The sequence below is a fragment of the Bubalus bubalis genome, chromosome 12, assembly GCF_019923935.1.
Source record: "Bubalus bubalis isolate 160015118507 breed Murrah chromosome 12, NDDB_SH_1, whole genome shotgun sequence".
Classification (NCBI taxonomy): Eukaryota; Metazoa; Chordata; class Mammalia; order Artiodactyla; family Bovidae; genus Bubalus; species Bubalus bubalis.
In genome coordinates this window covers 67,349,210-67,377,152 of record NC_059168.1, presented here as the reverse complement: position 1 = coordinate 67,377,152, position 27,943 = coordinate 67,349,210, and the positions used below count along the sequence as shown (strand labels likewise).

The following is a 27,943-nucleotide window of genomic DNA, read 5'->3' as shown; positions in this document are numbered from 1 at the left end:
GTTGGTGATGGACAGGAAAGCCTGGCGTGCTGCAGTCCTTGGGGTCGCAAACAGTCAGACACGATTGAGCGGCTGAACTGACTGAACTGGATTCAAATAGCCAGACTCAAGTCCGCCGGGCCAGTCCGCAGCAGCGCCGCGAGTGGCCAGTAGGGTGCGCTATTCCCGGTGCCTTGCTGGATCTCAACTGACCTGCGCCTGCGCTCACGCCTGCGCGGGGCTTCGGCACCTCTTCGAAGGCAGAGGGAGGCGGGGGTGGGCGAGAGTCCTGTCCTACGCCTGCGCACTCGGACTAAGATGGCGGCGGCGGCCCGCCGGGCCTGGGGAGTTGCCGCTGCCGCGGGGCTGCGGAGGCGGTAGGTGGTGATCCCGGAACTGCATAAGGGTGCCGCTGGGCTTAGCCATCTGAGCGGTGGTCGTCCCGTTCGCCCCCTCTTAAACTGAGTGGGGAGAAGTGCCCCTGACCTTGCTTTTAGGTTCACTCCCATCGCCGAGTTAGACTTGAATCTAGAGGTGGGCAGCTCTCGGTGAGGCAGCTCTGCGACGCAGGTTCTGGCGGACCGTGCCATTCCTGGTCCCAGGCTCCGAGACCCGGTGCCTGAATCCCTGCGGTGGGGAGACTCGCAGAGACCGACTGTAGGGACCCCACTGAGGAGCTCTTTTTAAATCGTGGCTCCTCCAGCTCCTCTACCACGTGCATTTCCTCTGTCTTTTAAACACAAAATCAGAATGTCAGACAAAATGTCATCATTTTCTCAGTGAAGCCCGGAAAGGGAACGTGACCTGTCTGAGGTCACACAGCAATGAAGTGATGGAACTCATGTGCATCCAGAACCCTATATTTCCCCCTCCCACTCCTACCGACTAAACCCTCTTGGTTTCCTTGTCTTTCCTCTTTCTGTTTGCACTGTCTTTGACATCTGTCAACATTGATTAGGCGAAAGGCACCGAGGGCTTAAGTAGCTGTTGTACCCTGATTTCTCGAATGGAACAAAAGGAGCAAAGGGCCTAACAAAGGTTGACCTCCTCAATGTTAGGGAGTTTAGTGCTAATGATGCTTTTAAAGTTGAAATGCATTTCCTAAAAAATTAGCTTTGCAGAAGGATTTTTTGTTAGTCACCTCTTGTCTCCCTCTGTTATTCCTGGAATAATTTAACTCACCTTTACTGTTCTATTACTCTAGACTCATTTCTTCTCAGATTATTTGTCCTTTCTGCCTTTTCCATCCTCGATGCCCTTCCATAGTCCAAGGTATCCAAGATTTAGGGAGTGTGCTATAGATAAAAATATCTTCACCCCAAACCTGAATTTCATTTAATAAACAATTGTACTACATGGCCTAGCACTGTTTTAATCACTTTACATTGATTATTTGGATCCATCTTTGCCTTAATCTTTATGAGGTAGCTGTAAATATCAACTTCATCTTAGAAATGAGGAACCGAGGTAAGTCATCAGGCTAGTGGCTAGGGACAGAAATGAAGACAGCCCCTCCTTTTTGCAGGTGAAAATAATCAGAAATGTAAAAAACAAAAAATGATCATAAATATGCTTAAAATTCCTCAGTGAAATAAAAATTGGAATGGATGGGTGTATTAATATTTAAAGTAAACTGGATTTTAAAGTAATTACATCAGATTTCTAAAATTTTCACAACTAATGTCTCTTTTTGTTTCCTTTTCCAGTACTATTTGTTTTTCCCTTCTCCTTTTGTTTTTAAGTTGTCAAATCCATGAAAAGAATAGCCAGTCAACACCTGGGAAATTTTGTAACTCTGGTTACTCCATTCTGATTATATTCAGGGTGAAATACAAAACAGGGTCAATATGTTTCCAGTCAAAAAGCACATAGGCTGTGGACTTCTTTAGCAGTTTGGTGGAGAATAGTATACTTTCTGTTAGACTTTTGGAGGCATTTGAAATGCCTTTCAAAACAAATAGCAGAGGTTATTGAAAGGCAGAGACATTACTTTGCCAACAAAGGTCCATCTAGTCAAGGCTATGGTTTTTCCAGTGGTCATGTATGGATGTGAGAGTTGGACTGTGAAGAAATCGGAGCGCCGAAGAATTGATGCTTTTGAACTGTGGTGTTGGAGAAGACTCTTGAGAGTCCCTTGGACTGCAAGGAGATCCAAGCAGTCCATTCTGAAGGAGATCAGCCCTGGGATTTCTTTGGAAGGAATGATGCTAAAGCTGAAACTCCAGTACTTTGGCCACCTCATGCGAAGAGCTGACTCATTGGAAGAGACTCTGATGCTGGGAGGGATGGGGGGCAGGAGGAGAAGGGGACGACAGAGGATGAGATGGCTGGATGGCATCACCGACTCGATGACATGAGTTTGAATGAACTCCAGGAGTTGGTGATGGACAGGGAGGCCTGGCATGCTGCGATTCATGGGGTCACAAAGAGTCGGACACGACTGAGTGACTGAACTGAACTGAACTGATTTCTTTCCAGGGAAACATAGTGGTAGAGACCGAAAAGGAGGGAGACTTTTCACTGTATTTACTTTTATTCCCTTTGAATTTTGAACCATGTGACTCTATTACCTAGTTGTTTTTGTATCTGAAAAAGGAAAACGTTTGTAGCTTTGCCTCCTTCATGCATAGCTAATAGTCTGGAACTTTTACACCAAATATTACAATATTCTGTGTACACTCAATTTTCAAGGTTGTACATTTCCCCTTGAGCTCTTGTTTTTAAATTGTTTGCAGATATTGCTTGCCTAAGGGAGTGGAAATAATGTTGATGGAAAATGAAAATTCATCTTGGTTATTATTTTCATTGTGGTTTTTTTATATATGAGAAGTAGAAACTTGAGCTTATCTCCTAAAATGTCATTTTTGTTTTTATATATAGATTCTGTCATGTGACGAATCCATATACAATTAAGAAACAGCTTCTGCATCAGTTTGTCCAAAGACCGCTTTTCCCACTCCCTGCAACCTTATGTAACACAGGTAAAATTTCATCTCTTTTAGAGCAAACCACCGGAATGAAAACAATGAGAATTTGTAAATTTTCTATTCAGATGCTTATAAAAAGAATATAACATTTTTTCTATCATAAATCACACTTTAATTATTTGCTTACACATATCATTTGGCATTAAGTTTCAAGAATCCTGAGTACAGTGTCCAGTAAATCTGTGAAATCTTAGCATGTTGTGTAACACACGTTCTGGAACATAAGAGTTGCTCAATAAGTAATTTCTGAAATGGAGATATAAAAAGAAGTTACAAATGGGTATGAAGATAGGATTTGAACATTTTTGCAATGTGACCACAGTCATGTGGTTAGGGAACCTTGGGGCAAGGGTGTGTTGTCTGTCTGTCTGTGAATGCCTACCTTATGGAGCTGTAAGAGTTTGGATTCAGCTCTTGGCCCATCTCCATTTCCATTGCTGTCTTGTACTGCTTATGGCCATTCTCTGGAGGGTGGCCGACTCTGTCTTATGGCATGAGTTGGATCAGGGTAGAGACCTTACCTCCCCTGTATCCTGGGGCAAAAATAGGATTGCCTTCCTTGCCTCTTTCCTTGAATCACAGAGCAATTTGGGCATAAATAGTAATTCACCTTAAGCTACTTTAATTAGACTTAAATTTTGTGGAACTGAATTATGTAGTCATCTAGGCTTTCAAGTTGGAAACCTGCTTATTTTAGTCTTTGATATTGACGTCAGGAACCATTAACCTGTATTTTGGGGGGAGATTATGTCTACTTTTTAATCTGTTACCTACTATACCAAGCATAATAGGAAAGATTTTACAGCAGTCTTTCTCTCTTGTAACCCTTATAACACTTTCAGGGGATCTTTCTGGATGTAGGAGCTGAGAGTCATTTTTGAAATACCTAATTAAGTCTAATTTAGACTGTAACTGGAGTGATTTTGTTAACGCCTAGTCAGATTGCTGTTTTTGAAGTATCTTTGTTCATTGTTAACATTTATGTAGTAATATCATATAAGGTCATATTGTCCACTTCAGACATATTTACATTATATTCTCAAAATATTTTTTACATTTATAGTTCTTCAGGTATTTCTAAAGTTTTTTCTTTCTGCATTTATAGGTTTACACACAAATGGAGTAAGCAGAATAAAGCCAGATTTAATTATTTGAATATTGGCAGAGTGCCTAATATGTGCAGAGATTTTGGCTACCAATAAATTATTAAGAAAGGCCCCAGGAATGATTGGTCAGAAACAGGGTTAAAAGAACCTTATTTTCTGTGTATTTACAGAAAGTGGCGGCAGCTTTTTCTATAATGTTCAGTCTGAAAAATTGTTCCCTTGTCAGAGGAATTTATTGCTTGGAAGTATAAATATTTTAAATCAGGTATTAGGTTGGCCAAAATGTTTGTTTGTTTGTTTTTTCCATAAGATGGCTTTAATAGCGCTTAGTTGTTTTTAACTTCATTCAAAATAATTTTGTTAGATTGTATTCTACAGCTGCCATATCAGCATGCATTTTTAAAAAAGCTTATCGAATTTGAAGAACTTTTTATAGTTACTGTAATATTGAAGATGGAGGAAAAAAAGGAACATTTTCAGCATATTATACTTTATTATTTCAAGAAAGGTTAAAGTGCATCTGAAATGCAAAAAAAGATTTACGTTGTATATAGAGAAGGTAGTATGATTGACCAAATATGTCCGAGTGGTTTGCAAAGTTTCACACTGGAGATTTCTCACTGGATGATGCTCCATGATCAGATAGACCAGTTGAAGTTGGTAGCAATCAGAGACATTAATTGAGAACAGTCAGTTTTATACCATGTTGAAGATAGCCGACACACTCAATATATCCAAATCAAGAACTGAAAATCATTTGCACCAGGTTGGTTATGTTACTTACTTTGATATTTGGGTTCTACATAAGCAAAAAAACCCTTCTTGACTGTATTTTGGTGAGCAATTCTCTACTTAAACATAATGCAAATGTTCCATTTTTAAAACAAATTGGACAGGTGATGAAGTGGGTACCATTCAATAATGTGGAACAGAAGAGATTGTGGGGTAAGCTAAATAAACCACCACCAACACACTAAAGGCCGGTCATTATCCAAAGGTGGGATTGGAAGGGAGTCGTCTATTATGAGCTCCTTCTGGAAAACCAAACAATTCCAAGTACTTCTCCTAATTAGACCAACTGAAAGCAGCAGTCAAAGAAAAGTGTCTGGAATTAGTCAACAGAAAATGCATAATCTTCCATCAAGATAACACAAGACCACGTATTTCTTTGATGACCAGGCAAAAACTGTTACAGCTTAAAATTTCTTTATTTTAAAACTAAAGGAACTTTCAGGCCAACCTGGTACTTCAATGTGGAGGTTATCATTTTAAATTTTTCTCCTTAATAGGATTTGCCTGGTCACCAAGTCATCAACCAATATCTTTACAAGACAGTGACTTAAGCAAAATGTATGGGAGTTTTGCTCTTCTTTACCAAGGAAATGACTCACCATCAGTTAGCTGGAATTGTCTGGAGAGGTGCAGAAAGAATCTCAGCTGTCAAATTAGAGTGTTCTTTTGTAATAGTTAAGAGAAGTATTTTTATACCAACCATATGTTTTGCCAAATTTTATCATTTTCTAATTTAAAATAAAACTGTTACTTTGTGATATTTTACTCTTTCTTAAGACAGGTAATGTGAGGATTATGACAGGGTAGAAAGACTGAGCTTAAATATCTTTTTCTTTTCTGCTTGGCGCTAGTAAGTATGAAGTGGCACTATGCACAGTGGTTAAACACGTGCTACGGAATTGGCCAGGCTTGAGTCCAGGCTCTGTCACTTAACTAGGTGGGTGACTTTGAGGTTTAGTTTGGTCATTTATAAATTAGGATAAAAACAGTGCTTCCTTGGCAGGATGTAAGGATTAAATGATATAATTCACATAAAGTGCTTAGCACCATATGCAACACATGATAATTACTCAATAAATTAACCTATTTCCATGTACTGCTCTAAGGTGAGAATTGTTTTTTTTTTTTTAACTAAGTTTATTTTTATCATAAATAACCAGAACCTGTTTAATAGTTGTAAACTATTAAGACCTCAGTATTATCTTTTTGTCCTGCAAGCTGTTATCATAATAGCAAGCTAGGAAATTCAGGATTCTGTTATTCTCAATCTAATCATGGCCTTACAAGAAACAGAAGAATTTCTGAAGATAATTTTAAAATATCCTGAAAAGTAATTCACGTGGAATCTCACTTATATGATGATTTATAATGTCACTATACCTTTGGACAAGTTATTTAACTTTTAGTAACTTAACAAGTAATTTCTAAGTCTCAGTTTCTTCTTTCGTAAAGTAGGAACAATAATACCTTCTTCATAGGATTGTTAAAGGCATAAATATATTTAAAGCACTCAACCCTGTATCTGACATGTAATGAGTAAGCATAAAATAAATATTATGATAAATTTATTTGTTTTTTAAAAATGTTAGCACATTGGGAAGTGATGATGATTTGTAATTATAGCCAATTTGGTAATTGAGTTACCAAAGAGAATACATCAAAGACTGCTGAATTATGATATGCCTTCCTACTTAGGTATACAATTTTGCTAGAGTCTGTTGAGTAACAAAACTATATAAATAGTCAATATTAATATAAAATTCAATGTAATTATCCTAAATATTTTGATAAATTTGTTTCTTATCTTTAACAATTCTTCTTTTGTAAGCTTGAGCAAGAAAACTTTAGTTTTTTGTTTTCTAATTTTTCTTATATCTTTTGGTTCTCTGAAAATGAGCACTTCATAGTCCATAAGCTTGTTAACTAATATTTTTCCTAGAATAACATTCCTTTTTCTTTTTTCTCTTTTAGTGAGATACATGTTTATTCAAACACAAGATACCCCAAATCCCAACAGTTTAAAGTTTATTCCAGGAAAACCAGTTCTTGAGACAAGGACCATGGATTTTCCCACACCAGCTACAGCATTTCGCTCCCCTCTGGCTAGGTATAGTATTATTTTTTATTTGCTTTTACCGAGAAACATAAATAGCTGACTTCAGGAGTTAAGGTAGCCTTAGCTATTGCACTTTTATGTGTGTTGCATTTCTTCAGTATAAAGATTGTTTTCTTTTCAGGTAAACAAGAAAAACAAGATTTGATATTAAGAAACTCTTCTCTTGAAAAGTGATGTACTTAAGAGATCTGTAGCATGACTAAATAGAATTTATATTTTTACTTTTAAAAAATCTATCAAAATGGTAATATGGCAGATATCCATTCTAAATCTTTAAAACGCTATTTTTAAAAAAACATAAAAATGTGCTCATTTTATTCTCAAGGATAGCTGAATTTCTAGATGCTTCAAAATGGAGTAGTTTCTAAAATATTCCTCTCAGAATTATAAATGATGATAATTATTAGATGTGGCATGAATTTTTAATAAACTATCGAGTGGTGACAGTTTTTATTCATTTTTATTGAAGTATAGTTGATTTACAATATTGTGTTAGTTTCAGGTGGATAGCAAAGTGATTTTTTTATTTTTCTTTTCAGATTATATTCTGTTATAGGTTATTAAAAGATACTGAATGTAATTCCCTGTGCTACATAGTATATACTTGTTGCTTATCTATTTTATGTGTAGTGGTCTTTATCATACTTTTGCCTGGAAAGTCCCATGGGCGGAGGAGCCTGGTGGGCTGCAGTCCATGGGGTCGCTAAAAGTCGGACACGACTGAGCGACTTCACTTTCACTTTTCACTTTCACTCATTGGAGAAGGAAATGGCAACCCACTCCAGTGTTCTTGCCTGGACAATCCCAGGGACGGGGGAGCCTGGTGGGCTGCCGTCCATGGGGTCGCACAGAGTCAGACACGACTGAAGTGACTTAGCAGCAGCAGCAGCAGTTTTTATCATTAATCCCATCCTTCTAATTTGTTGCTCCCTTCCTTTCCGCTTTGATAACCGTAAGTTTGTTTTCTATTTCTTTGAATCTGCTTCTGTTTTGTATAGATTCATTTGTATTATTTTTGAGGTTCCACATTTAAGTAATATCTTACAGTATTTGTCTTCCTCTGACTTACTTCACTAAGTATAATATTCTCTAGGTCCATCCATATTGCTGTAAATGGCATTATTTCGTTCTTTTTTATCATTGAGTAATATTTCATTTTACCACATCTTCTTAAGCCGGTTATCTGTTGATGGCCACTTGGGTTGTTTCCATGTCTTGACTATTGTAAATAGTGCTGCTATGAATCCTAGGGTGCATGTATCTTTTGGAATTAGAGTTTTCATGTTTTCTGGCTATATATCCAGCAGTGGGATTGTTGAATCATATGGCAGCTCTAATTTTAGTTCTTTAAGGAACTGCCTTACTGTTTTCCATACTGGCTGTACCAATTTACATTCAGTGGTGACAATTTTTAAATTCACTAGATAAAGACATATTAAATGTATGTCAGATGATAAGCCACAAAGGATAAAATTATAAAACCCCTTTTAAACTGATAGCTAGAGAAATCATTTAAAATAAAAAATGTTAAAGTCAGTCACATCAATTGAAATTTTTGGTAACCCAAGTCTGATACTGATTGCCAAGGATATTGAGAAAATAAAATTTAGATAACTGTTTCTGTATACACACAGCCATTTTATGTGTCTCATTTAGGGAAGACAGAAATATGCTTATCTCAAGAGTGGTTTTTAAAGTTTCTAGTTAATCAATGTGCAAATCTCCTTTGACCTAAACATGCCACTTCTTGGAAGATATCTTAGAGCATTTGTTTTTTGTTCTTTTTAATACAAGCCACAGTAAGAAATATTTTATATTATGATGCACTATACACATATACACATATATATACAAAGATATACCTATATCTGTGTATACATATGTGTATATATATATATGAATCACATACATGTGTGTGTGTGTGTGTGTGTGTGTGTGTGTGTGTGTATATATATATGAAACAAGTGTTTGATGGGATAGTTCTTGCCTTTATAAGGTATGAAACTTGGTTATATTTCCTTTCTTGTGCTTTTTACATTATTATGTTCTGTTTTATTTTATTGAATAAAATCCTGGTTACTACATAATTGATTTTACAACTTACTGGTAGGTTTGAAAAACACTGCCTGAAAGAAGTAACACGTATATACATAAGTTGTGTGCAGTGGTGTTCATTGTATCCCTGTTCATAATGGTAGTAAGTTGGAAACAATCTAAATATTCATCAGTATGGATAGTTAGATAAACTTTGTCCATCTGTAGCCCACAGATATTGAAAAGGATGAGGAAGAACCATATTTACTGTTATAGAGTGACATCTAAGACATACTATTGGTGAAGAAAGCAAGTTGCAAAACAGTGAATACAGTATGTTATTATGTGTATGAAAACAAAACACAAAAATGCACTGACAAAAAAGGTATGGAAGAATGTATATCAAACTGATAACGGAGAATTCTCCAGGCCAGAATACTGGAGTGGGTAGCCGTTCCCTTCTCCAGGGAATCTTCCCACCCCAGGAATCAAACCAGGGTCTCGTGCATTCCAGGTGATTCTTTACCAGCTGAGCTATTAGGAAAGCCCAATAGTTTGAAATGTGTACATCAGATATAAGCTCACATATTTAGTACTTTTAAAAATGTAAAAATAAAAAAGCCCAAATTGATTCAGTTATAAATTGGTTGGAGATCATTGTCAGATGTTCAATTGGCCAAAACCCTTTTCAAGTTAATCTTTTAGAAGTCACCCATTTCTTGTGTTTACAGAATTTGTTATCTTCAGTCAATCTTATTTTGTTTAGCAGAGAATATTTTTGCTGTAAACATGAGGACGGAAAGCAGTCTGTCCTATTGGTCACCGTGTCCCTAATGCTTAGAACGGTGTCTGTTACTTGGTATTCAAATATTAGTTGAGTGAATGAGTAAACAGTAATATGTCTGACTTCAGGGAGGCATTTGACTTGTTTTTTCCTAACCTTGTAGAGAAGATGAAGAAATACAAGCAGAGGGTAGACCTACCTCTAAGGACATGTGAAAGGGCTCTGAATCTCTGTAGTTGGCATGTTTATTCAAGACATTTTAAAAACCAGCAACATTAATAAGTATAATTATCAGTTTTTCAGATGATAGGATTTGCTTATCTGTTGGATGACAAAATTCAGAGACATTTTAAAAAGTTTTATTAGGCTTGTATGATAGGTTGAAGCAAATAAGATAAAATCTAGCAAGAATAAGTATTAAGCTGTGTGCTTAAATTTTTTAAATGCCTAGCACAGTTATGGGATAGAAGAATCTGACCTCTCAATTACGTTAGAAATATGCTTTAAAAAGTCAGTCAAACAGAGTCCTAGTGTCCAGCATAAGAGAGGTAATAGTTTTTGTATTCAGAACAAGTTAGACTACCTTTGGGAGAGTATGTTCATTTCTAGGTATCATATTTTGTTTACATTGATGAGTTGAAATTGTCCCAAGGAAAATAACCTAAATGACAAAGCATTTATAATAATGCTTGAAACTCCTATTTCAGCTTTTTCTTTCTTTTAGGGACAGAACTTCTGAACTCTTTCCTCCAAGCAGTCTCCATGATATGGCCCATGTGTGTGCTCAGTTGCTCAGTCGTGCCTGACTCTTTGCAGTCCCATGGACTGTACAGCCTGCCAAGGTCATCTGTCCATGGGATTCTCTAGGGAAGAATACTGGAGCGAGTTGCCATTTCCTACTCTAGGGGATCTTCCCAACCCAGGGACTGAAGCCCCACCTCTTGCGTCTCCTGTATTGGCAAACTGATTCTTTACCATCGCATCCCCTGACATAGATCAGGTGTCTTCTTTTGCAGAGTGCTTTCATTTGGAGGAAAAAAAAGCTTTGCTAATAGTGCTAATCAAGGGTCCTACTTAGAGGTCTGTGTTTTTATTTATTGCATCATAAGCTGCAACCCGGAGAAGGCGATGGCACCCAACTCCAGTACTCTTGCCTGGAAAATCCCATGGACGGAGGAGCCTGGTGGGCTTCAGTCCATGGGGTCACGAGGAGTCGGACATGACTGAGCGACTTCCCTTTCACTTTTCACTTTCCTGCATTGGAGAAGGAAATGACAACCCACTCCAGTGTTCTTGCCTGGAGAATCCCAGGGACTGAGGAGCCTGGTGGGCTGCCGTCTCTGGGGTCACACAGAGTCAGACACGACTGAAGTGACTTAGCAAGCAAGCAAGCAAGCTGCAACCAAAAACTTTGTGACGACTTGCAGATTTAACATTAAGTGGTTGTGTAAAGGACCTAGCTGACATTGTTTCAGAAAAATTCCTAAACAACTTCAAAGCAGTAATTTTGATAACATTCTTGCAATGGTAGACAAAGAAAAGGAAAACTGTGACCTTCCTTGGAGTATGTCAGCTTTTATTCCTAAAGTTAGGGGAAAAGGATACTGCTCTAGTGTCTGCTAGGTGTGGTACGTGTATCAGTGACTGGGGAGGGAGGCCGTATTTCAAAATCCTTTGAAGGGTTTTTCAAATTATAATCTGCCCCTCTTTCTCTTAAAAATTAGCTTTACTGAAATATAATTTACGTACAATAAAAATCATGGAATTTCCAGTGTACAATTTATTGGGTTTTGGTAAGTATATACAATTGTGTATCCACCAAAAAAATACAAATATAAAACATTTTTATCACAGCAAAAGATCCCTCATTTCCCTTTGTTTTCAGTCTCCTCTTGCTTTACTTCCTGGTAACTTTTTTTTATGGCAATGACTTAATTTTTAAGATTTTATTAAGAAATGTTTTTTCTAGGAGGGAGGGGATATACGTATACTAACAGCTGATTCATACTGTTTTATAGCAGAAACTACAACTTTGTAAAACAATTATCTAATTAAAAAAAGATAAAACCAAATAAAAAATGATCAATTAATCCAATAACAATGTTTTTTCTAGCTTCTGTGAGATATAATTGTCATAAAACATTGTATAAGTTTAAGGTATACAGTGTGAAGATTTGATACACATACACATTGTGAAATGATTACCACAGAAAGGGTAGTTAATACATCTCTCACCCTGGTATCTTCTTACCCTGTTGTTCAATTGCTAACTTCTGTCCAACTCTTTGCAACCTCATGGACTGCAGCACACCAGGCCTCTCTGTCTCTCAGTTATCTTCTGGAGTTTGCCCATGTTCATGTCCATTGAATCAGTGATGCTACCTAACCATCTACTACCATTTTGCCTTTTCTAGAGTTTCATATAAATGGAACCATGTAGTCTTTTGTGTTTGGCTTCTTTGATTTAGTATGATGATTTTGAGAGTCATCCTTGTTCTTGTAGGGATCTGTAGTTCATTTCTTTTTACTGCCAAGTAATACTGTTGGTACAAAGTTTGTGTGTGCTCAGTTACTCAGTCCTGTCCGCTCTTTGCTGCCCTTTGGACAATAACCCTAGGCCAGACTGTCCTTGGGATTTCACAGGCAAGAATATTGGAGTGCAATTGGAGTGCAATTGGAGTGCCATTTTGTCCTCCAGGGGATTTTCCCACGTCTCCTGCGTCTCTTGCATTGCAAGTGGATTCTTTACTGCTGAGACATTGGGGAAGATCTGATATACTGTATGGTTATTCCCAATCTGTTTAGTCATTCCCCAGGGCTTCCCCAGTGGCTCAGAGGTAAAGAATCCACCTGCAATGCGGGAGAATGGGTTAAATTCTTGGGTTGGGAAGATCCCCTGGAGAAGAAAATGACAAGCCACTCCAGTATTCTTGCCTGAGAAATCCCATGGACAGAGGAACCTGGCGGGCTGCAGTCCATGGGACTGCAAAAGTATCAGATGCAACTGAGTTATTATCTCTCAGTTTTTATTTTTTCACAGGCAGTTATTTAGGATTGAGGGGGTAAAAAGTGTCTTTTTTGGACCAGATTTCATCACTGTCACAAAGGTAAGCAGAGTATTATATAAAACAAGATGTGATGTACTTCTGCTTTTTTCTGAGTCCATTGCTGCTGTCCAGAATATCCATTCTTAATGTGTTTTACACATGCTGTTATTAAAAATCTCAAGTTTACTTCTCATATTTCTCAAGATAATTATTTAATAGAATTCACAAGTTGAAATTAACTTCTGGATCTCTTGTTTTTCAAGAAAGAAAAACATAAGCTTCAGAGAGTTAAATGCAGTGTCCAAGACTCAACCTTGGCAGAACTAAAATTTAGGTTTCCAAGTATTGTTTTTACTAATTTTTAGCTTACACTGATAGAGTACAAAAAGAAGCAAATAAATTAACAAATATATATATATTAATATATATATCAAACATATATATATATGACCAACAGAATGCTTGAATATTTGTCTTCTTTCACAGTGAGCATTTATAAAATGGCGCCTGGCACATTTCTGTGTCAGCCTGCCATCCCACAATGACACTTTAGAGCTTCACAGATGAGAGCAGTGGGTTGTGTACTTCTGCAACCCTTGGATAATCTCTTAATGTCAAAAAATCAAGCTAAATATGCTATACCCATCCAATATCTGAGATCATATTTGGTACAAAAGACTTTCATTTTTAAGTGTACTAGATTAATGAGAAACTAATTACTTAAATTTAAACCGCATATTCTTTTAAATGTATAATTGATATATATGCGCTGAACTTAATCTCTTGTCCAGTTTTGCATCAAAATCAAAAGTATTCGATGAACTCCTCTTAAGCAGTTTGGAAGGATGACTCTTACTGATTTACTTATTTTTTTTTTTACTGTATTGGGTCTTCGCTGGTTTGTGTGGGCTTTCTCTAGTTGCGGCGAGCGGCGGCCACTCTTCCTTGTGGTGTGTGGGCTTCGGTAGTTGCACTACATGAGTTCAGTAGTTACAGCTCGTGGACTCTAGAGCACAGGCTCAGTAGTTTGTGGCCCATGGGTTTAGTTGCTGCAAGGCATATGGAATCTTCCTAGACCAGGGTCGAACCAATGTTCCCTGCACTGGCAGGCGGATTTCTATTCACTGCGCACCAGGGAAGCCTATGGATTGTTTCTTAAGGATACCAGTCTTGTTGACAGTCCACAAGTCCTCTAGCACAGTAGCCATAGATGAGACATGTTATAGTTTGGGTTCAACAGTTATGTCTTCGATGCTCTTAAGTAATATACATAGGTTGAATTTTTTAAATAGTCATAGGATATCCTGTATAGTTCATCAAGCAGTTATATCCTATTAAAAGAATGGGAAGTCTGTTTATTATCCACTCTAAAAATAGAATCCAACTCTTTTTACCTTATGAAAAAGTATCATTTAGTCATTTTGATATCCCCTCTACGGAGCATGTACACACACCACACTTAATACAGGTTTGATGAATGATTGAATGGGATATGTTCTAAGATTGTATCTTCTAAAAGTCATTATAAGCTAGCTCCTCAATAGTAACTGACATATTTTCTAGAAATGAGTGCTATTGCATGTTATAGAATATAAATAGGGAAAGAGTCCTACAAGATTCACATTATTGTTTTGTATTTGTCTTTGCTCTTGGATGAAAATGTAATGTTTTCCTTCAAATATTTACAGGAGAATGAAGAATTAGACTGGAATTTACTGAAACCAGATATCTATGCTACAATTATGGATTTCTTTGCATCTGGCTTACCTTTAGTTACTGAGGAAACACCTTCAGGAGAAGCAGGTAATGTGTTGGGAATTAATATTTAGCTTTTTAAAAAAATTGTTCTGGTTTCTTCACATTTATCTTGATTTCTGAAAGCATGGGAAACAGATTTTTGTCATTATACTTTATTGAGCTCTGGAACCAATTCCAGAGGGGATAAAACCTCATGTATACTAGTTTTACCCATCATTTTATAAAACGTGTGTTTACATGGAATATATTATAAACTAAAAATTTAAACTATAAAAATTTCAAACTACTATTATTTGTTATATTTATAATATTATAGTATAGTATAATATAACATATTATTTTATTGTTTTCAAAATAATATAATGCTCACCAGCTTGCTCTTCTCTCAGATTTAACAGAAGTTTACCTTTCTGCCTTAATTACTTTAGAATCATTTCTAACACACTATTAAAGATAATAACGACCCCAGTTTTCTTGCTTGGAGAATCCCATGGACAGAGGAGCCTGGGGGGTTGCTGTCCATGGGGCTGCAAAGAGTCGGACACGACTGAGTGACTAAGCATGCACGTGTGTCTACACACACACACACAAACATTTGTATAATCACCTTTAAATAGTACAGTTTAACTTCTAGATATATACTCTAAATGAGTCTGATAAATGTACACAAGATGACATGTGGAAGCATATTTCAATGTATTTCAACATGTTCATTGAAATATTTTAAAAATATATTAGCAGTTAAAAGGAGTGAGCTTGATTAGGAGATACCGATGTGAAAAGATATAAAAAATATTAAGTGGTAAAAGGAGACTGAAGATTTACAGATTCTTACAAATATACCATTTATGCAAATTTTAAATAATACATGAAATAGTTACATGTGTTCTTGATAGATACATATGTAAAACTGATATATCATTTTGAGAGCCTTTGACTGCCTCTGCCAAAATGTAAAAATACACAAGGCTGTCGACCCAGCACTAGAAATTTACCTCATAGATATATTTGTAAAAGTACACTGATGAATACTTTACACGAACACGTAAGTAGCAGGATTGTTAGAAGTAGCAGCAAACTGGAAACAAATGATTTAAAAACTAGCCAAAAGAAGACAAATTCATACAAAAATTACTATGCACTTATTTTTAAAATTGAGCCACATCTTTATATGCTGATATGGAAAAACCTTTTAGGTCTATATTAAATAGAAAAAGGAGAAGGCAATGGCACCCCACTCCAGTACTCTTGCCTGGAAAACCCCATGGATGGAGGAGCCTGGTGGGCTGCAGTCCATGGGGTCACGAAGAGTCAGACACGACTGAGCGACTTCACTTTCACTTTTCACTTTCATGCATTGGAGAAGGAAATGGCAACCCACTCCAGTGTTCTTGCCTGGAGAATCCCAGGGACAGGGGAGCCTGGTGGGCTTCCATCTATGGGGTCGCACAGAGTTGTACACGACTGAAGTGACTTAGCAGCAGCAGCAGCAAATAGAAAAAAGCAAGCTATATAACAGTGAATGTAAATATAGACATGTAAATGTAAACATGCACTAGAAAGAGGATATATACTAAACTAATGATAGAGCTTGCCTATAGAGGTGATGATGGCAAAAGGAACTTAGGTTTGCTGATGTAAGAGAATTTTAACTTAATTATATTCTGTTTATTTTATTTAAAAAAATCAAAGTTGATAAAATTTAATATTAATATGTTGGTATTTATATTGTTGCCAGAATCCTAGTGTTGGTCACAATGTAATTTGAATTAGCTGTATTTTTAGTTTTCCCAATGATAAAAGAGATTTTTTTCCAAATAAATGTAAAACCCACAAAAATAGACATATGTGAAGATCTGTATATAACCTTACAAAGTAAAAAGGAAAACAAAAATGGACTTTCCTGGTGGCCCAGTGGTTAAGAATCAGCCTGCCAACGCAGGGGATGTAGGTTTGATCACCGGACTGGGAAGATTCCACATGTCTCGGAGCAGCTAAGCCCCTGCACCACAGCCGCTGAGCCCATGCACGCTAAAGGCTGTGCTCCAAAACAGAAGCCACCGCAGTGAGAAACTCCTGCAGCACAACTGGATAGTAGCGCCTGCTCCCTGCAGCCAGAGAAAGCCCGTGTGCAGCAACGAAGACCCAGTGTAGCTAAAAATAAAAAATTAAATAAATTTTCTAGAAAAGAAAAAAATGAAACAAAATGAAAAAACAAGGTTTTTGTTCAGATTTGTAGAACATTTTAGAATTTCCATAAGGCTTATATCTGTACTTAGTATGATTGTCATCATGAAAACCACTAAATTGAGGGGTTAGAAATTTAACTTAAAAGTAGTTAAAAAAAACTTAAAAAGTGCCTTTTTGTCTCAAAGTTTTCATCAGGATCCAGGCAATGTCTTTTCTTTGCTCCTTTTCAATCCTTGAGAAGGATGAAAGTTTACAAATATATTGGCCAAAAAATTAAAACCCTAACATCATTAGTAGATCATGTTATTTCAGTATATTCACAGTTATCACCATGTTGATCAGTGCGCCTTAGTTTTTCTTCAGAGAATCAAATGAATGATCCTTCCATTTCCCCCATCACTTATTTCACTATACCAAGTTGCATGTTCTGTGCTTTTTTTAATGAGACATTAAGTTAAAATCACTTTATTTTAATATTTGTACTTGCATGGATATAAAATTTCTTTTGTTGATATGTTTTATTTGTAATTGTTTCTAGGATCTGAAGATGATGATGAAGTTGTGGCAATGATTAAGGAATTGTTAGATACTAGAATACGGTATGTGTTCATCTTTCTACCTGAGATCAGATACACTACAGTGTAGCAATAAGTTTTTGGTTGTCTCTGAGGTTGTAGTAGAGTTCCAAAACAAGTATAAGTTAATGTAAACAAAGTAGGTAACCACAGAAATTGAATTCTAAAGTCTGCAGTTTCTTTACCATCTGAGCCACCAGGAAAGGTCCCTCCAAAATGTATAACACTCTGTCTAAATATAGTCAGTAATTTATGTAATTTATCTTTCATGGTCACTGTTTGGATTTGATATTATTATAATACCAGATTTCTTAGAAAGAAGAAAATGACTTAACAGTGTTTGGGAGAACTGTGAGGAGAGAAGGAGTACCTCTTTTCAGGCTGCTGCCCCACTTTTGCTTATAGTAAACCAATGGTCCTGCTGAGAATTCCAAAAAAATCTAGGTAAAATACACAAAAAGTTTGTTGTTGAACAGTATGATATAGCTGCCAAAGCAAATAAGATTCTGTAGAGAGGGGAAGCACACTGAAGCTTCTCTTGGGGCATTTACTCATTCTTGGTGTGAGGTTAGAATATGAGAAGGTGGGCAAAGAGCAGCTATTGAGAAACAGAGAAACTGTGTTAACTTTCAGCAAATTTGTTGAGATTTGGAAGAATGAAGCTTTGACTTTAAGGAGCAAGACCCCAGAGGAAAGAAAAATGTAAGCCTGGCACTCAGAGCTTCTCCCCACAAGGCACTTAGTTGTTTTTAGCTGTGAAAGGAAAGAGACTAAGAAGTGAAACAAAAGACAGTTGAAAACCTGAGCAGAATTTTGGCAGTTTTATGGTGCTGGGAGTGATAAAACTTGGAGTTTAGGATCTGTCAAGGAGGGTGGGGCCTCAAAGAACATCCAGGCTCTTAGTTGGGTTCTCTAGAGAACTATACCGTTGAAAGAGAGAAGCCAGAGGTAGACAAGCCTTGTGAAACTTAATTCCACAGCGGGTTAAGCTGCTGCCACAAGATAGGATGAACCCTTTCTAGTATAATATAATCCCAAGTCACTTTAGTTCTTCATATACGTTGTCCATCATTTATCACCCCCCCCAAATTACTAGTCATAGAATTTGGAAACTGAACCAACAGAAAATAAAACAAATCCGTTGATAACCTAGATGTGAGAGTTATCAGACATGATCTTTAAAATGATTGTGAATAAAACGTTAGAGAAAACAGAAAGCCAGATGAATTTCATCAGAAGACTGGAATCTATAAGAAAAAGTAATTCTGAAACTAAAATATACAGTAGCTAAACTTAAGAACTCATTAGGTTAGTTGAATGTCACATTGGATACTGTTGGAGAGAAGATTAATGTACTGGAATGTTTTAATAGGGCAGTATAAAATATCCAGCTAAAGCACAGAAAAGAGAATGGAAAATACAGCCAAAAAAAAAAATGATAGACATAGAATATGTGACCAAAAAAAGTCTCCAATATCCTGTAGACTTTTTAATATATGTAGAATTTAAATATGTGACAAAAATGTATAAGGTGCTAAGTATAAGAGTAAGTGTTCTTCATTCTTGGCATTATCTGGGAATTAATAACAGTATAATGTATTTTGCTGTGCTGTGCGTGCTCAGTCGGGTCCGACTCTTTGAGACCTCATGGACTGTATAGCCTGCCAGGCTCCTCTGTCCATGGGATTTTCCTGGAAAAGAATACTGAATTGGGTTGCCATTTCCTTCTCCAGTGGATCATCCCAACCCAGGATCAAACTCACATCTTCTGCGTTGGCAGGCGAATTTTTTACCACTGAGCCACCTGGGAAGTCTGCACTAATCTATATTCAGTTCAGTTCAGTTCAGTCGCTCAGTCGTGTCCGACTCTTTGCGACCCCATGAATTGCAGCACAGCAGGCCTCCCTGTCCATTACCAACTCCCAGAGTTGATCCAAACCCCTGTCCATCGAGTCGGTGATGCTATCCAGCCATCTCATCCTCTGTCGTCCCCTTCTCCTCCTGCCCCCAATCCCTCCCAGCATCAGAGTCTTTTCCAATGAGTCAACTCTTCGCATGAGGTGGCCAAAGTATTGGAGTTTGTATATAGGTTAATTAACAAGAAATAAAATTGTCAGATTGCCTGTTGAAAAAAAGCTATATACTGCCTATAAGGACAGTACCTTAACTATACCTTAACTATAAGGACAAAGAAAGGTTGAAAGTAGAAAGATGGAGAAATACATAGCATATAAAGAATGGATAAGAGAAAGCTGGTATAGTTGTACAGATATCAGACAAAATATACTTTATAGCTAAAGACATTACTAGCAATAAAGAGAAATCTTTCATAATAATAAAAGGGTAATTTCTGTGAGGAGTATACACTAATTTTAAACATATGCATCTAATAAGAGCTTCAGAATAGATGAAGAATATTTGACAGAACTAAAATGAGAAATAGATAATCCACAATTATAGTGGAAGACCAACACATCTCTCTCAGAACAAGTAGAGCAAACACATACAATGATGAGTGAAGATACGAGAGTTTTATATACATGATTAACAAACCTGACTAAATTGACATGCATGAAACATTACACCCAACAAGAGCAAAGTACTTATTTTTTTTCAAGTGTACATGGAAGATTTACTAAACGGGACTATATTCTAAATCATAAAGCAAGCTTGAACAAATTTTCTGGATTCAAATCATTGAAATTATTATTTTCTATAGTTAGATTAAGCTAGATGTCAATTACCAAAAGGTATCTACACAATCTATATATATTTGGAAACTAAACAGTGCTCTTCAAAAACACCAATGGTCAACAAAGAAATCACAAAGGAAATTTAAAATAGAGTTTTTGCATGACCTTTGGATAGGCAAAATTTTTTTTTTGCAAGACATAAGAAAACTTAAGAGAAAGACATATAAAGTAGACTATAATAAAAATAAGACTCCTTTATCAAAAGATATCACTTACTATGAAGAAGCAAAGCGCAGATTAGAAGACATTGATAATATGTATGTCAGAATATATTTAAAATCTCTTACATAATGTTAAGAAAAAGACAATCAAATAGAGACTGGAGCAGTCTCTTCACAAAAGCACTGGAGTAACAATTCATGAAAAACAATAACCAAATGACAGTAAACATAAAATACTCAACCTCATTATAGATATTCAGATTAAAACTGTAATGAAACATCACTGCAGATCCACTGGAATGATTAAAATTATTAAAACTGACAACACCAATTGTTGGCAAGTTTGTGGGGCAACAGGAACTCTCGTGTACTGCTGGTGGGAATATGAGTTTAAATAACTTTGGGAAACTGTTTGGCAGTAGCTACTAAATCTGGACATAAACCTATTCTTGATGAGCAGTTTCAATCTTGGGTACATTCTCAGTTGTAGTTTATTAGTATGCCATATGGAGAAGGCAATGGCACCCCACTCCAGTACTCTTGTCTGGCAAATCCCATGGACGGAGGAGCCTGGTAGGCTGCAGTCCACGGGGTCGTTAGTAGTCGGACACGACTGAAGTGACTTCACTTTCACTTTTCACTTTCATGTACTGGAGAAGGAAATGGCAACCCACTTCAGTGTTCTTGCCTGGAGAATCCCAGGGATGGGGGAGCCTGGTGGGCTGCCGTCTCTGGGGTCGCACAGAGTCAGAAACAACTGAAGCGACGTAGCAGCAGCAGCAGTATGCCATAGGACATTTGCAAGAATCTCCATAGCTGTGCCATTTGTAAAAACCAAAAGCTGGTATTAACCCAGATGTCCATCAACAATAGAATGAGTCCTTCTCTGGTGGTCCAGTGGCTAAGCTCCATACTCCCAATACAGGGGGGCCAGGTTCAATCCCCGGTCAGGGAACTCGATCCTACATGCTACAGCTAAGATACAGAGCAGCCAAAGAGATAAATAAGTAAAAAATAGATATTAAAAAAAGAATGGATAAATTCTGGCATATTCACTTAATGGAATACTCTGCAGCAGTCAGGTTGAATGAACTATTACTGTATGCCACAATGTAGACAAATCTTGCAAAGAGAAAAAGAAGCCAGATTAAAAAAGTTAATACTTTATGCTTTCTAAATGGAATTTGTGTTTATAAACTATAAAGTTAAAAAGCAGACAGAATTTGTCGGTGGTGATAGCAGTTGGGATAATGGCTACCTTTGGTTGGGGGGAGTAGTAAAAAGGAAGAATAGGGGGCACTTCTGGGGTTCCAGTGTTCTGTTTCTTGGTCTAGAACATATATATGTTCAGTTTGTTAAAATATACTGAATTTATCATATGTGATTTATGCATTTTTTTTGAATTATCTATATTTCAATGAAAAGTTTTAACTGGAAAAAAAAAAGCCAGCACATGTCAGTCTCCCTCCATTTACTTAAAAGAAGTGAATGAGTATATCTTAGCTAATCAGTATGATTATTAAGAAATTTGAAATCTTAAATGATAAACAAGATTAAGATGCAATAAGCAGATAAAGTTCTTGTATGAATGAACTGGCATTTTATCTGAAAGTTACAAATGAGACTAGCTACTAGATGTTGTTATTCTTGTTTATAAAAGTGGCTCTAACTTTGTGAATTTATTAATATAAAATCTAAGCTCTATGTTGTATTTTTTCAATAAAAACATATTATTTTAAATATATTGCAAATATTCTGTGTCTACAGGCCAACTGTGCAGGAAGATGGAGGAGATGTAATCTATAAAGGCTTTGAAGATGGCATCGTACAGCTGAAACTCCAAGGTTCTTGTACCAGCTGCCCCAGTTCAATCATTACTCTGAAAAATGGAATTCAGAACATGCTGCAGTTTTATATTCCAGAAGTAGAAGGCGTAGAACAGGTATGCCAATATTGTATGACAGTTTAGATTTAATATTAAAATGAATTTTTTGGAAAGAAAAGAAATTCATGACCTGACATTTTCTTCAACTGCTATATCATTGTGTTACCATTATTATCAGGCTCCTTTGAGAGTTATCTTTAGTGTTAATAATTCCCTGCTATGTGCTCAGCAGTTTTCCAAATATTACCTCATTTATTTTCTAATAACACAGTTTGTTAATATTAAATAAGTCACTTTCATTTTGTACTTGGGAAACAGAGGGCATATTGCTGTTCTGGCTGTAGAAAAATTATGAAAGGGAAACATCATGGAATTTTATAGGTGACATTTGCCAGTCTTTAGTGGAAGAGCTCTACTACTTCATATTTTTTTAATTAATTGATTAATATTTGGTTGCACTGAGTCTTTGTTGCTGTGTGCGGGCTTTGTCTAGTTGAAATGAGCAAGGGCTACTCTTCATTTTGAAGCACAGGCTTCTCATTGCGGTGGCTTCTCTTGTCGCAAAGCATGGGCTCTTGGGCATGCAAGCTGCAGTAGTTGGGGCTCATAGGCTCCAGAGCACAGGCTCAGTAGTTGTGGCGCACAGATTTAGTTGCTTCACAGCATGTGGGATCCTCCCGGACCAGGGATTGAACCTCTATGTCCCCTGCATTGGCAGGTGGATTCTCATCCACTGTACCACGAGGGGAGCCCCTCCACTACTTCACACTTAAATACTTCTTGTTCTTAAACATGCAGGCAAGAAGCCCTTCAAAGAATCATACTTTGTTGTACAAAGTACAGTTATAGATAGAGTTTTAGAGCTTTATTTATAGCCTGATGTCGACATTTTTTTCCTGCCCAAAGATATCTAAGGAATATAGTACCAGTATTTTTCTCAGCAGTAATAGTGACCTTCACTGCTGTAATTCTCAACCAAGAGGCAAGGCCTTCTGGAGAGCGATTATCAAGGAAGGAAAGAGAATATGGAAATCAAAAATTTGAAAAAACGCTTCAGGTAATTCTGTGCCTTTAAGGAGAGGGCACCATCTCTCAGCTCCTGTGAAACGCACTCTTTTCTGGGCAGTACTTAAACCTGTCCTGTGGTACAACACATGCCATCTCCTCTTTGACGTTCTTATTAGTTCTTCAGTTGGAGTTAAGCTCTTCTTTGGTGCAAAGCTTCTGTGTGTCTGTTTCAGCTTTCTGGTAATGGATAAGTTCCTTGAGAGATTTATAATTGTACCTAGGTCTCTGTGTTCTTCTGTAACACAGCCTTGTGTGTTGTACATGTTGTTTACCTAGTTTTCGTTAAATATTTAGAAACATTATTCCAAATTTAGGAATATTTTGCCTAAAATAGAAGTTGATGGACAAAATTTTTTTTGATTGGATGCTGCTGAGATTGGATATGAAAATATCAGTTTCTTGAAAGTAAATATCCATTCTTTATTCAGCCCAAAAGAAACTATGAGGTAATTGATTGTCTCAGATCAGAACCAGATTCATCTAGATTTAAAAAAAATTAATTTTGGCCCCATTATCCTCTGTATGCCTTTTAAAAAAATAGCTAACACTTTGCTAGATTGACAAAGGAAGGTTTTTATTCACTTGTCCAGGGTTGGGTGATGAATTGGTAGTAGGATTTTAAACCTGAGTTGGTTTTAATTATAGTAGGTGTGGTTAAGAGATAAAATAGTCTTAGGTTTATATAACCCTTTTCTTTTCCAGAAGAGTTGGTTTTTATTATCTGAGTAATATATTAGCTCATGAAAATATACTAATCCTTTTATTTTTTCCTTCGAGTATTCATCAGTATTTTTCCGTAACTTACTTGAAATGAAAATCTTCATATTTTTCTAAGGTTTAAAATGAACTTTTATCTGAGTAAGACCAACGTAATTAGTTGCTAGTATATTTTCTAGCAACTATAAAAGTTTAGTCTCTTTATCTTTTTTAGGGATTCATTTTTCTAATACATATTTTTGCAATAACAATTTGGTATATTTCCCTAGGACTGTGCTTAAGGAAATAAGATGCTTTTGAAATAAAAACAAAAAAAGTCAATTCTATATATTAGTCATAGAGCTAGGAAATACCAGTTCATCATGATAGTTCTCTATGTCCACCTGAGACTCTGCTTTTGGAAACCTCCTTTGAAACAAGGAACAGAGACCAACGTTTTAATTAACTTGCTTCCCAATATGCTACTGGAGATCAGTGGAGAAATAACTCCAGAAAGAATGAAGGGATGGAGTTAAAGCAAAAACAAGACCCAGTTGTGGATGGGACTAGTGATAGAAGCAAGGTCCAATGCTATAAAGAGCAATATTGCATAGGAACCTGGAATGTTAGGTCTATGAATCCAGGCAAATTAGAAGTGGTCAAACAGGAGATGGCAAGAGTGAATATCAACATTCTAGGAATCAGCGAACTAAGATGGACTGGAATGGGTGAATTTAACTCAGATGACCATATCTACTACTGTGGGCAGGAATCCCTTAAAAGAAATGAAGTAGCCATCATAGTCAACAAAAGAGTCCGAAATGCAGTACTTGGATGCAATCTCAGAAATGACAGAATGATTTCTGTTCGTTTACAAGGCAAACCATTCAATATCATGGTAATCCAAGTCTATGCCCTGACCAGTAACACTGAGGAAGCTGAAGTTGAACGGTTCTATGAAGACCTACAAGACCTTTTAGAACTAACGCCCAAAAAAGATGTCCTTTTCATTATAGGGGATTGGAATGCAAAAGTAGGAAGTCAAGAAATACCTGGAGTAGCAGGCAAATTTGGCCTTGGAGTACAGAATTAAGCATGGCAAAGGCTAATAGAGTTTTGCCAAGAGAACGCACTGGTCACAGCAAATGCCCTGTTCCAACAACACAAGAGAAGACTTTTTACATGGACATCACCAGATGGTCAACACCGAAATCAGATAGATTATATTGTTTGCAGCCAAAGATGGAGAAGCTCTATACAGTCAGCAAAAACAAGACCAGGAGCTGACTGTGGCTCAGATCATGAACTCCTTATTGCCAAATTCAGACTTAAAGAAAGTGGGGAAAACTACTAGACCATTCAGGTAAGACCTAAATCAAGTTCCTTATGACTATACAGTGGAAGTGAGAAATAGATTTAAGGGACTAGATCTGATAGACAGAGTGCCTGATCAACTATGGATGGAGGTTCCTGACATTGTACAGGAGACAAGAATCAAGACCATCCCCAAGAAAAAGAAATGCAAAAAAGCAAAATGGCTGTCTGAGGAGGCCTTACAAATAGCTGTGAGAAGAGAAGTGAAAAGCAAAGGAGAAAAGGAAAGATATACCCATTTGAATGCAGAGTTCCAAAGAATAGCAAGGAGAGGTAAGAAAGCCTTCCTCAGTGATCAATGCAAAGAAATAGAGGAAAACAATAGAATGGGAAAGACTAAAGATCTCTTCAAGAAAATTAGAGATACCAAGGGAAGATTTCATGCAAAGATGGGCTCAATAAAGGACAGAAATGGTATGGACCTAACAGAAGCAGAAGATATTAAGATGAGGTGGCAAGAATACACAGAAGAACTGCACAAAAAAGATCTTCACGACCCAGATAATCACGATGGTGTGATCACTTACACTCACCTAGAGCCAGACATCCTGGAATGTGAAGTCAAGTGGGCCTTAGGAAGCATCACTACAAACAAAGCTAGTGGAGGTGATGGAATTCCAGTTGAGCTATTGCAAATCCTAAAAGATGGTACTGTGAAAGTGCTGCACTCAATATGCCAGAAAATTTGGAAAACTCAGCAGTGGCCACAGGACTGGAAAAGGTCAGTTTTCACTCCAATCCCAAAGAAAGGCAATGCCAAAGAATGCTCAAACTACCACACAATTGAACTCATCTCACACACTAGTAAAGTAATGCTCAAAATTCTCCAAGCCAAGCTTCAACAATACTTGAACCATGAACTTCCAGATGTTCAAGCTGGTTTTAGAAAAGGTAGAGGAACCAGAGATCAAGTTGCCAACATCTGCTGGATCGTCGAAAAAGCAAGAGAGTTCCAGAAAAACATCTATTTCTGCTTTATTGACTATGCCAAAACCTTTGACTGTGTGGATCACAATAAACTGTGGAAAATTCTGAAGGAGATGGGACTACCAGATCACTTGACCTGGCTCTTGAGAAATCTGTATGCAGGTCAGGAAGCAACAGTTAGAACTGGACATGAAACAACAGACTGTTTCCAAATAGGAAAAGGAGTACGTCAAGGCTGTATATTGTCACTCTGCTTATTTAACTTCTATGCAGAGTACATCATGAGAAACACTGGTCTGGAAGAAGCACAAGCTGGAATCAAGATTGCCGGGAGAAATATCAATAACCTCAGATGACACCACCCTTATGCAGATGACACCACCCTTATGGCAGAAAGTAAAGAAGAACTAAAAAGCCTCTTGATGAAAGTGAAAGAGGAGAGTGAAAAAGTTGGCTTAAAGCTCAACATTCAGAAAACTAAGATCATGGCATCCAGTCCCATCACTTCATGGCAAGTAGATGGGGAAACAGTGGAAACAGTGACAGACTTTATTTTGGGGGGGCTCCAAAATCCCTGCAGATGGTGATTTCAGCCATAAAATTAAAAGACGCTTACTCCTTGGAAGGAAAGTTATGACCCACCTAGATAGTATATTAAAAAGCAGAGGCATTACTTTGTCAACAAAGGTCCATCTAGTCAAGGCATTGGTTTTCCAGTGGTCATGTATGGATGTGAGAGTTGGACTGTAAAGAAAGATGAGTGTCAAAGAATTGATGCTTTTGAACTGTGGTGTTGGAGAAGACTCTTGAGAGTCCCTTGGACTGCAAGGAGATCCAATCGGTCCATCCTAAAGGAGATCAGTCCTGGCTGTTCATTGGAAGGACTGATGTTGAAGCTGAAACTCCAATATTTTGGCCACCTCATGCGAAGAGCTGACTTATTTAAAAAGACCCTGATGGTGGGCAGGAGGAGAGAGGGACGACAGAGGATGAGATGGGTGGATGGCATCACCGACTCAGTGGACATGGGTTTGGGTAGATTCCGGCAGTTGGTGATGGACAAAGAGGCCTGGTATACTGTGGTTCATGGGGTTGGAAAGAGTCGACACGGCCTAGCAACTGAACTGAACTGAACCGAATATTCAGTTTGTTTTTATGTTGCTGGAATATCAGATTTTGATGTAAACCTTGTGCTTTGGGGCTGTTGATAGATTTATTCTTACTGGATTAGTATGCATTGTTGCAGAGTATTTTAGGTAAGCAAGTAAATTAAAATCATGAAAATAGCAATTTCTACTCCTTAATTCTGTTTCTTTTTGTTTGTTTGTTTGTTTTAGGTTATGGACGATGAATCAGATGAAAAAGAAGCAAACTCACCTTAAACTCATTTGAGTTTTCTGTGGGCCCTGCAGTTGGACTTGTTGATAATATGTACTAAGCTTTTATTATTAATCTGCTAAGCAACTTGAGGATTAATAAAATATGTACTTTCTTCAGAGAATGATATATAAATATTGCATGTTTGCTTTACGTCATATGAGTTATTTATAACATCCTGAATCATCTTCTGTACACGTGGATTTTGTCCAGGGATATTTTTATTTTTGTTCTTCATTTCTCATGGTTCCTTCTTTGCATAATGTGTGAAGCAGTTTAAAATACATTCCCTACCCCCAATCTGATTTATTTACTCTTTAAATACAGAAGTAAA

General features: G+C 37.1%; 1 protein-coding gene across 1 annotated transcript; it reads left to right on the top strand.

The window, feature by feature from the left end:
- The first annotated feature begins 199 nt into the window (after positions 1-199).
- NFU1 (NFU1 iron-sulfur cluster scaffold) lies at positions 200-27,733 on the top strand. Its single transcript, XM_006049071.4, has 8 exons — positions 200-356; positions 2,860-2,960; positions 6,836-6,971; positions 12,839-12,905; positions 14,534-14,648; positions 17,332-17,392; positions 22,050-22,224; positions 27,570-27,733. The coding sequence occupies exons 1-8, from the start codon at positions 298-300 to the stop codon at positions 27,612-27,614; spliced, it is 759 nt and encodes a 252-aa protein (XP_006049133.1). The 5' UTR covers positions 200-297; the 3' UTR covers positions 27,615-27,733.
- The last annotated feature ends 210 nt before the right edge of the window (positions 27,734-27,943 follow it).